Source organism: Acanthaster planci, linkage group LG18 (genome assembly GCF_054643075.1).
Source record: "Acanthaster planci isolate LZ-2023a linkage group LG18, COTS_SCS, whole genome shotgun sequence".
Classification (NCBI taxonomy): Eukaryota; Metazoa; Echinodermata; class Asteroidea; order Valvatida; family Acanthasteridae; genus Acanthaster; species Acanthaster planci.
The window spans coordinates 3,489,164-3,500,499 of NC_141794.1; the positions used below are offsets into that span (position 1 = coordinate 3,489,164).

At 44.3% G+C, this 11,336-nt stretch overlaps 1 protein-coding gene across 2 annotated transcripts; it reads right to left on the bottom strand.

Annotated features, from left to right (window-relative positions):
• Positions 1-328: 328 nt before the first annotated feature.
• LOC110980665 (uncharacterized) lies at positions 329-9,339 on the bottom strand. 2 transcript variants are annotated; one of them, XM_022237569.2, is made up of 8 exons: positions 8,778-9,339; positions 7,747-7,977; positions 7,314-7,400; positions 6,393-6,677; positions 5,061-5,285; positions 4,333-4,428; positions 3,400-3,484; positions 329-2,883 (listed from the first exon to the last, which is right to left on the bottom strand). In XM_022237569.2, the coding sequence occupies exons 1-8, from the start codon at positions 8,869-8,871 to the stop codon at positions 2,478-2,480; spliced, it is 1,509 nt and encodes a 502-aa protein (XP_022093261.2). In that variant the 5' UTR covers positions 8,872-9,339; the 3' UTR covers positions 329-2,477. The 2 variants fall into 2 exon arrangements, with proteins under 2 accessions (XP_022093261.2, XP_022093252.2); XM_022237560.2 differs by having other exon boundaries at positions 329-2,886; positions 8,778-9,281.
• Positions 9,340-11,336: the final 1,997 nt, after the last annotated feature.

Below are 11,336 nucleotides of genomic sequence, written 5' to 3' on the forward strand. Positions count from 1 at the left end.
GTGCCCTAAATCTGTATGTGCAGTCATAATTGCCCTTAATAAACTCTTTCTTCTGGAATTATTTTGGGAATAAATAGCTCAGTTGTTTACAAGATTTTGTGTTTTGTTTGAATCATATTTATTATGGCGTTTGTACAAAAGCGTATTTTAAGAGATTTCACGATCGCTCCCTGTGATGAAATAGCGCATTTTGTTCCGAATGAACTAAGCTTTCCAGTAGTAGTGAACATTTTGTTGGCCAGTCTTAGTCAAATTTGTATCAAGTCTTTGAACAATGATGTATTGGTAAAATGGAGGGAGGAGAATAAAATTACAAACTCTGCATGGATAATGGAACAGTGTATGGCAAAATTTAAAAGTTTATTTACGATGGCAAAAGTAGGTCTGATATCAGGAAGTTTTCTCTCTCTATTTCCTGGTCACATTGATAATTTGTATTTAATTGCCAGCACAAAACTACAAGTATTGCTAGGATATTACCGACCCCGCTTGTCCGGCGAAGATGCAGGCAGTAATTAGGCATTTTTGGAATGTTTTCTATTATTTGTCTGACTCAGCGGCGACCATAATTGAACACTTTGAAGTGCCTGATTTGCTGCTCCTTCTGTGTCCTTCCTCTATTGTTGTGCACCCGCAAATCTTGGAATTCTAGCGCCCCCTAATTTTACTCGTTCTCGGTCCTTGCATTTCTCAGGGTCTCTTATTTAGCTCAGCTATGCATTATGGACATGTAGCAGAGACGCTAATTTTGTATGACTGGACAGATGCAAAACTTACCCTTTAATCCTAAAAGGTTTATTTTGGACCATCTCAGAGACGGGGGAGGATTCAATGATTTTATTGGGGATGAATTGCAACCCCGAATAAGAACTGGAACCCCGCTGCCCCATACCTGTTTAAAACCTAGCATGCCTATAAAGACACTAAAGTTTCACCATTCAATCACACATATGGTCTTGCTGTTACTGTCACTTTAAGTTCAAGGCCACAGACGTGCTGGGCCAGCGTGCACTGTGTACTGCAGTGGAAATACACATTCTCCATTGCAGTCTCGGAAAAATGAGCGCTGCGCGAGAACACAAGGGTTAAACTTTTAAGTTCTTTGCTGATGGTTTCGTTGCAACTCCCCTTATTCTAGTCACGGCAACATCAAATTGATGTTTACACTCGGACGATGCGGGACATTACGGGATCAGACTCGGACCAGATCCTTCCGTCCCCATGACGGTGATCAAAAAAGATGGATCAGATCTGGATCCAGACCCCGATCCACCTCGTGCATCACCCTTCGATCATCATTGAGGGATCATATCCTTGTAACCCCTTTGTGGAATGTAGTTTGAGCGCATTGATGTTTCCAGGCTAAACATTTTCGTGTAGAACCCATAGATGTTAGTGTTCAGTTGCTTGACACCATTCACTAATACCCCATAAATAAGTTGGTAGCAAGGACGTTTAAGAAAAATTCTTACCCCCCTCAAGCAGTGGCACCCCCCTCATCTGCTGAAAAGAGCCATGTTGGTGGGGAGTGTCCATTTTGTCGGTGGCCATGCAACCGTAACGTGTGCATTTCACAATCGTTTGTGAACCAGCGACATGCAGTTCCCGCCATAAGAGCCTGCGTTGCTAGGAAAATTGCGCCCTCTCTAGGTCCATCTTGGGACTCATAGACGGCTCTCATAATTGCCTACTGTTCTATGGGTGGCCAAAGTTTGCAGAGACGTATATTAATCTTACCCCATAACTCATAATTAGGGTTATATTCTTATCAGGTATGTACATGCATTCATACTTTTAAATATTTTGATAACTGTGTGAGATTTCGTGAATTATTCTTTCTCTTTTTTGCTGAGGGTCAGCCGGCGCACTTGTACAGGTGGCTGTGGAGTAAAACGAACCGTCACCTATTGCTACTAAGTGGGTGCAGTGCGGTGTAAGCGTAACGGGTGTCGGCGTGCAAGGTGAAACTTTCAAAAGCGAAATCAGGACGCTGATAGACAAAATATCATGGATTATGAGCGCACAGTCGACTTAACGTCTTCTTAGTGTCGTCACTGATTAGTTCTGTACATAAAAGAGATACAAAAAGGGACTGCAACCGGCAAGCGAAAATTCTGACTACGCGCCAACTGTGAATACGCTTCGTCCATCTGTTCGTTGGCTTAATTAAACAGTCGGCGTAATCAACGTTGTGCAAAAGCCTGGATATTGATGCCACTCTGTATGATAACACGTCACAATGCCGGAAAAGTTTGTGCCTATTTCGTTGCATGAAAGTGACTGAGATTTATCCTCCCTCAAGATTATAGAACTGTTACAGTGTTTGGGTTAAAAACAAAGCAAGAGTCGATGGTTAAAAATAATGAAATAAAAAGCCTTGTAAGTATATATAGGAGCCACTTGTCTGACACTCTGCTAGAGGGCCCGCAGTGCCTCCATAATGTTTCAAATTCCAGCCACAGATAACACCCCGCTCCTCATTCATAGAGGATATTTTCAACCCATTCCGTCTGAGCATCATTGCATTCCTCATCTCTACGGCCAGCAGTTTCAGACCTGCTCGACTCGCCACCAAAGGAAGGATAGTTTTCATAGACCGCAGCGCCCTCTGTTCCCGTCGATGTCGGTGGGCGAGCAATAGCGCCCTCTTCAGCTGCGGTCGACGAGCCTTCAACGTGAGCGGCGTCGTCTGGGTTAGAGGAAGCCGGGGAGGTATTCTCTCTGCGACTTCCCTTGCGTAGGGGCTTGGCGTAAACAGGCGGTTTGGTTGCTGGGATGATGTCCATATTTGAGTAGGTGGGATTGTTGGCCAACACCATGCCGTTAGGCAGTCGACTGCGAATGCTCATTACTCGCTGAGGCTGATCCGTTCTTTTCTGCTTTCTTCTGTTGAAAATGTGGAGGGAAAGCCAAACAGGGCCATTAAACGATGCTAGAGATGCAAATTCCTCTTAATTAAGCATTAGGGTTACGATTATGAAAGCTGTTTTCTTTTCATAACGGAGGTAAAAGAGACCGCGATTTATGAAACGATAAGTCCGAACGAAAACGGCGCATATTCCACCGTATGAAACCTCTGGCTGGGCTTTCTTGATCAATGTTTGAGAGAGTGCGGTTCGATACTGAAATTGTTCCCAACTAAAAACTGATAATGTCTGTACACTGCTCCAGGTCACTCATTAATCTGATTTCTACCGCAAGACCCATTAAAATAAATCAAAGAAAGAAATGGGCATATTAAACAAACTATACCCACACACCGGTTTTTTCTTTCAATTTTTCCCCGATGGAAAATGTTAATCCAGAGAAATACCTTATCGGGGCACTTCACAAACCCCAAACATTCTACGGTACTATTCGAAAATGTGAGCGACAACTTTATTTCGAAAAAAAAATTACCTTTTCCGTCGGAGCAAAAACAGCACTACAGCTGCCAAGACGAGTATGGCGAATATCACCGCCACGGCTATTCCTGCTCCACCTCCTAACGACATCAACATAGATTATAGATAAGGTGTAAGACTTAAATAACACTGGTATCCCTAGCAGAAGTCAATAATTGATTCGACTTCTTTAATCATTTGGCAGAGTAACTGTTGCACCTGGCAACAAAAGTCCCCAACCAACGACCGACATACCGACTAACTACAATCAGACAAAAACGAATGGTTACAGTTTCCTCCACGCATGGAAAGACCTGACTCGCGCACCTTTTGATGGAACTTACTTGTTCGAAATTAAAATGAACACCTGCCCCACCCTTCCCTGTAAAACTGCTGATGTTTTTATTTCTTTTCTTCACGACATTTAGTTAAACTGAGTTAGCCATGTCTAATGTAGCTCAAACGATGCCAGTTTGGATTGACAGGGGCAAAATGGGGGCCTTTTCAGATTAAAAATGAGTAGAACTGATAAGTCTAAAAAGAATTTGCGGACGGGGGAGAGTTGATAATACCGATTGTGCTTTATCAACTTTTACAATAATCAAACGAGACAAAATGTTAATTGACCGCATTCGAGGGGTACCCAATTTCAGTCGTATTCCTGAGCGTATTGTGAAACATTTGAAACCCTTAATGGATGGTAACAGGAGATTTGGGGGGGGGTCGGAATGAAATCGTATCTGGTTCCTTAAATTAACGTTTTCAAATGAATACACTGCGTAGGGGAATTTGACTAAAATTGGGTCCCCGCGAATACGGTCTATTTTGCAAAATGTTCTCGAGCGAGAGAGAGAAAAAAGACCGTGCAGAACCATTTGCCCTCCCCCCTTCCCCGCGCTGAATACCACACTGAGCAAGATGGATTCAGAAAGGTTCTTAAATTTCAAACCTTGACTGAGATCACTATTCATTATCTGCTGTCTAGTGGAGAGCGAAACGGAGGCCTCATCAACGGTTGGGATTACATCAGTTGGTGTTGTATCAGCTACAAAAATGTTTGTGATTCGAGGAATAGATTATTTACATCACACGTATAATTTTCTTATGATAATTCGTGTCTTAAGGGTATGATCTGCCACGTGCTACAAGGTTTAATTTATGTGAACCCCCCCCCCGCTCGGGCCCTGCACCCTGGCTGAGTGACGCTTTGAGACAGTACCAACATGGGGCTAGATATAGCTAACTTGGTAAATCACTTGTGGAAGTGTGGTACAGGAATCACGGGTCTCCCCATTGTGACTGAATAATGTTTGGCTTTAATAGGGTCTACTCTTTTGACGTCACGGTCGTGGTTTCCAATCAAGCGCATGCTAAAATATGGTTGGCCGTCGATACCTAAGTGAAAGATTGATTCACAGAGTGTTAAAAATCCCACTTAGCTATCAGAAAACTAGTATACGTACTATGAAACACTAAACACCAAAAGGTGATATTTCGGCAAACTTTGGCCGCCCATACAAGTTGTAGGCAAAACGAGAGTGGTATGGAAAAGACTTAACCGCAACCAACTAGCAACTCCAGCCCCACCTCTCTCTTTGTCATCGCTGAGGGGGTACATCGGTGTAAAGAGCCCACTCTTGCACGTTTTATCTTAAAAAAAGTCGATTGCCATCTTACCGGAACACGAAGGAACGGAGCCATTCCATGCGGCACCATCGCTCGCAGAGCTTCCTAGCGAGCACTGAATAACGGCGGATGCAGCGTCACGGTCAAATCTGAAGCCGGCGGCGCAGGTGAACTTGACGATGGTGCCGAAGTAGAAAGGCAGCAAGTCTGTTGCCTGTTGCACGTCGCGCTCCCCGTGAAGGGGCGTGCCTGGGTCGTCACATAGGCCCAAGTTAACTGTCAGTTGCATAACATTTTACAGAGAGAAATTTTCATCAGCCTTATTGATGGAAGGGCAAAAAAAGATGGAACTTTAGGAATGGGGGGTACCAGGTGAAGGTCATTTCTCTGTGTTACGAAGTGTAGCAGAGAAAATTTGTCTGCAGGTTGCAAGCTTAACGCTTGAGCAAGCCTCATTAGAATGAGGTTAATTTGACTGGAATGTAACAGCAAGAAGATAAAAAAAAAGACGTAGAAACCTTGGGTGCGGCCATTCTAGTCTGCGTCCTCCACTGTATGCGCCATAGGTTGGTTTATTCGGTGACCACTTCATTGATATATAATCTAATGGATTTGCTATGCCATGAGGTTTTCCAGAGCCTTTAGCCCATAGAGTTTTATCTTTTTTCCCCTGGGCAGGAAATTCGCAACCTTTACAGTATCTACATATGAAACCAGGATAGTTTCAATTCATTTGCATAATATTATACAATGACCGGCAGAGAAATTCCACAGATTAAGACCTGTTATATTTGAACTGCATATCAAAACTTTGGTTTTGATATATAACAGTAATGCGTTGGAAAATAAACCAGCCGACGCTTGCCAGGCGGACAGGCTACATACAATTTACAATGTTTGCATGGGTACCAGAGTTATGTTGTGTATTTGAGGTAAGCGCAAAGGGGTGCGCATAGAACAGACTATTTTATCCAGCGGGATTTACTGTAACAATCACGTGAAGATTGTACTTGCGAGGTTTCTCGAGAACTCGTAACATTGTTATCACTGTACGCCACGTCATGGTCATGTGACTTAAGTGCGCAACTATGGTAAAGTGAAACTGTATACCATGAAATGGGACGGAGGGATGCCCCCCTGGCCTGTCCAATCCCTATACACACTCTAGCCTATTGTTACTTAACGCATTCACCCTAGATGTCTGAAAAAAAATTCCCGAAATACCAGTGTAACAATGACCATGCAGCGCAAAGGCGGGGGGGGGGTGCTGTGTCCCATAGTTTGCTTCATACGTGAAACTGAGTGGACCTGGAAACTGGAGAAGACAACAAAAAACCCTTAAACAAACAACAAAACAGAAACAGTGTGAAATGAATCATTTACCTTCATACAGTGAGATTCTTACAGGATTTCCTTCACCGCACGTTTGATTGGTGTTTCCGCTGCATGGAGTTTTGCACCTGGAGTCGGTGCTGCGAGGGTGGTGCAGAGCACTCATATTACCGCAGCGGCAATGGGTACCGCTTTCGACTCCAGCGTAGTGGTACCAGCGATTCCTGCAGTACCCCAAACACCTTTCCACCGAGAGGTCATCTGTAAACTCTCTTCTACTCCCACTAAGGACGTATCCACTTCCCTCATCCCTGTAACAGCCCACATAACCTGGAGCTGAGGGAAATGTTCCAAGTTACAACAACTGGAGTACAATGTTCGTTGTTTTGTGGACTTTGAAGAAAATCCCGCAAGCTTTTGAATACAATGTGACCAGCTTAAAAGTCGGTGTGTGCGTTAACGAAGACCAATTTCAATGATATGAGCCACTAATCACAGAATCTACGAATTTCGGAGCAAACACAAAGAAACAAGGGAAAAGACAAACAAACAAATGGGTTACTGGGGTAAACATTGTGTAAATGTATATAATTGATGCCTGAATGGTGCTGCTACTAAGTCGATTTGAGCTCAGTAAACCATTACGGTAGCGGCTCAATCGAAACGGGTCATGGGAATTATGCTTGCCTTCCAGCCTCCGCGGACGGATAATGAGGGCGCAGTCTGTGGAAATAATAAGTGTAAGGTTCTGCCGGAATACAGATGTACATCTGTATCATGAACATTGCCTCCTAAATAGAGTCAAATTGTGTCAACACCCCGCCCCGCTTTTCAAATTTCCATGTCTTGGCAAGTCACCCCCCCCCCAGAATTCCCCGTCCCCAATTTCCGACACAAATTTGTGGCACTTCAGGTGTATAATGGGGAAAACGTTCGACCATAGAGCTAGGAACACAAGGTCCAGCATTGTACCTGTACATACAACTCCCGCAGCTCCAGACTTGCACGGGGTAGCGGAGAATTCATCTCTGTATGAGCAAGACGAGAGGTTGGATTCTCCTAGCGAAAAACAAAACCCTTACTGAGCTTTAGCCCATTTCGTGAACCATGTTCGTTGGCAGCATGTTTAGACACTCTTCGATAGGGTTCATTTTGTTTGCTTTGTTATAATTTTGTCCACATGGGCTATTTCGCATTCTCTTGTGACTATAGTGGAAAAAGTCTGTAAAACTTGCTAGCAACACTTCACTCGGAGAACCTATTGTCGATTTTTGATCTTACGCTTTGGACAATGGCAGTGAGTATTGAGTATACTTAAGTGAACATGCATTATTGGTGAAAACTTGTCACAGGTTACAGACATCTAACTCGGCAGGTGTCCAGTACCAGCATATCAGCCCAATACCTTTATTACAGTCGAAAGCTCCGACAGTAAGGTTCCTTTCTGCCACATTGAAATACGAATTATGTTTTACAAAAGCAGCACCGGGAAAGCCAAGTTCTTGGCAGGTAGCTTGAACGTCGCGGAAATGCCAGTCAGCGTCACAGACCGTGGCCCACTGCGACGAGTAGGCGTGCCAAAGCTCGACTTGACCGGCATTCGGAATCTTGTCTCCCCCACCAACGAGTCGAACCTCTGCAGAGAAAGTGCAGGGAATCAACACGCATAGGAGGGTTGGTCGTAAAAGAAGGGAAATTGGTTATTAAAACTAACTTCAAATTCTCAAAGTGAATATAGTGATGTTACCATCTTTTCGGAGATTATCATTCTTACTTGTTAAATCCAGCTGTATAATAGACCATTTTTTCTGTGCTGTCACAACCATGCTGGATCGCCATGTGTTATGATGGTAATGAGTTGATAGTGACGTGTGGTAATCTACCTATTCAAGACGAACTAGTCAAGCATGCAGCGTTCGCACGTGCGCTTGCTCGTGGTTGAAGCTGCCCGTAGGAATATATGCGATCACCGTGGCCAAGGCGTCCACACGTTGTGGTACTGTTTACATAATTAGCGCAATCCAGTCAAGTGGCTGAAAAAGGTCTAAAGGCTCTCAGTGGCGGCGCCCAGTCTCCCTGTGCTGAAAAAATATGGCGTGACGATTTAACATTTAATTCAAGGATTACATCCAGCAACATCTGGGACGGAGGGGAACCCCCTTACATGCCTTTACACACCCTTAGGCTTGAGTATTGTTACGTAACACATCCCACTAGATGTTTGAAAAACTTCCTCAGATTCCTGTCACACAATGACCAACACAAAGGTCCTTACAGTGCTCGCTCCGTCCTATGTCTAATTGCTTCGATTCTGTCCGGAATAGAGAGCGAGACCCTATCTCTATATCCAACAACAAAATGTACCGTGAACACAAACAGGCAGATGTTGTCCGTAGAACAAATGCTATTTACGTGTAGCAACTAGCATGTACATACCTGTAGCGTTCACGTCAAGCAGCAAAAACGTGATCCTCAGAACCATGAAGGAACCCTGTGTCAGTCCAAAATGGATTACTCTTCTCTTTTCCATGGTAGGCCTACTCCCAAAATGTCAGAAGAAAGATGGCTGAACCATTCACAGATTTTCTTATAATGGGTTGTTTTGTTGTTTCAGCGCCAGTAAGGGATTTCCGAGTTCACTCTGATTAAATATGATGACCTTGAAATATTGTGAGGATAGGAAGGAGACATTGCGAAACCAGTAGGCGAGCATGGCTGCGTCAAAATATAATGGGTGCGGCTAGCTATGAACTGTGACACACGCGTCCATACAGAAAATCCTTGGAGCCGCTCTGGCTGGGCTTCCATTCGTGCGTTATGATACCCGGCATAAGCCACTTTCGAACGCATGCAGTCTGTGTATCGCAACCGCATCCGGAAATTGACCCGAAACTTGAGGAAGGCAGTCTGCAAGTGTGGCATGCTATTCACTGTTATTTCCTTTACAGTGTCATGAACTCGTCTTTTCCTGTTGTTTATTGGTAAAGATGTACGGAAAAGAGAAAGTCATGTACATGACCTTCGTACATGGCTTTGCAATTATACCACATAACTGTAAGCACCGCGTGATTTCCTGACTTTATATTGACATTGCAACCACTTAAAATACCCGAGCAACACTGAAACATTTCTGTCTTCTGATTACGTGATAACCGTCAGCTGCATTTGGTACGATTCTGGGGTCCTTGAGCGGGCCCCTGACCCCACGCCGCTCAGGGCTTCGCGCTCGCATTTGTTCTAATCAGGGCTATCTCCCCCACTTTCAAAAGTAATTCGACGCATCACCATTAAACAACTAAATCATTATCACTGGAGGTTGAGAATATGAACATTGAAGATATATACCCGTCATTCCACTCCATATAGGAGTTTGAGAAGTAATGCACATTTATAAGACTTTGTAGCATCAGGTTAATACCAAGTGAAGGCTTTTACAGACGAAAAATGGCAAAGATGTCAGCAAAGAAAGAGAAGTTTGGATCGACACCAAACAGATTAGATACTCTGATCTACCAAAGCATTAGTGTGCTTACAAAAATTGTAGGGCAGCGGCTGGAAGTCGAACTGTGCTGGGGAATAAGTTAGAGAAGAGATCCCCGCGGCTATGGCTAATTGGCGCAGATGCCAACACACGTGCGTCCCATCCAGGCCATGCACAAGTGCAGTTACTTGATTCTCCACGGTCATGATCAATAGTGGATCATAGAGCTGTGTTAAATTAACACCTACATGCAGGCCTATAGCTTTACTATCGGGATATAGCTTTAAGTCGAAATACTAGCGTCAGTGTTAAATCCATATTTGATTCATTCAGAATGAATGAGCATGCACGAGTGCATGTTAACCAGCATAATATTGTAACGCAATAGCAATTTGTCGAGTGTTAGGCCGTGTCTGAAACGGGCTTCCAGAGCTACGGGTAGGTCTATCGTCTACGCGTCTCCACGCATTTTTAATGGAGTGACGACCTACACCTAGCTCTAGACAAGAGATTCAAATGCAGGTGAATGCTACCGTAGTTACGTAGGGGGCAGGTCTGGTACCCATACGTCAGCCAGGGCTGACATGCCTAGCTAAACGTTGGCGCCGCCGGACTAATCATGAGTAGTATATAATGAGCGTGTTGCGCGCCATGCGGGATCAGTTCCTTCTCAGTTCTCACCGAGTGTGGTCTGAGCCCAGGACAAGTGCACCGCTGTCCACAGTCAGTTTTGAGGTGTACATACTGTGTTTTGAGGGAAGGATTCTGTCCACGAGGCAAACACCATCGGGTGGTGAGTGGACGTAAAACTTCTAGTTAGTCGAATTTGCCAGTGGAGTCTAGCTTATGTTTACCTCAAAACTGACTGTGGAGAGCGGTGCACTTGTCCTGGACTCAGACCACACTCGGTGAGAACTGAGAAGGAACTGAGTAGGAACTGAACCCTCCGACACGCAGCACGATCATTATGTACTACTCGTGATTTAGTCTGGCGCCAACGTTTAGCGCGGCATGTCAGTCACGAGTTAGACGATGAGCGTTCAATTTATACAGATGTGCGCGGAAATGTGCGCCTTCTACGTCTCTCAACATTCTGGCGTACATGAAATTGCCAAGAGAAATACTCAGATTCAGAAATGCGTGAGCCTCAACGAATGTGGTACGCTTCATGAAATGAATTTGCCTGTCAGGGTACGTCACGTGAAAACCCCTGCAGAGTGCACCACTACAAATAAATTCCCATAGATAGGCAGTGATACATCCCCATACTTCAAAAATATTTTTAAAATACAACTTTCACAGGTGTTCAGGCTGCACAGAAAAATGATGTTCCACGTGTCCTCTTTAATTTTCCTTTCAATTTTTAGTGGGTTGACCAATGACTTTTTGAGAAATTCTCACCCAAAGCAGACCACCCCTAAAACGAAGGAAATTTCACTACCCGGGAAAGTGGCCATTTCGAAAATGCATACCTCTGCAAAATGGCTCAAATAGTGCCACTTTCGGACCCGATT

What these genes read in the sequence shown, in the direction of transcription:
- LOC110980665 (XM_022237560.2), bottom strand. Translation starts at nt 8,871, where the DNA reads ATGGAAAAGAGAAGAGTAATCCATTTTGGACTGACACAGGGTTCCTTC. An exon ending in GCTTGACGTGAACGCTACAG is followed by an intron (nt 7,978 to 8,777) that starts GTATGTACATGC and finishes CTTTCTCTGCAG; the next exon opens with AGGTTCGACTCGTTGGTGGG. An exon ending in TGCGGGAGTTGTATGTACAG is followed by an intron (nt 6,678 to 7,313) that starts GTACAATGCTGG and finishes CATTTCCCTCAG; the next exon opens with CTCCAGGTTATGTGGGCTGT.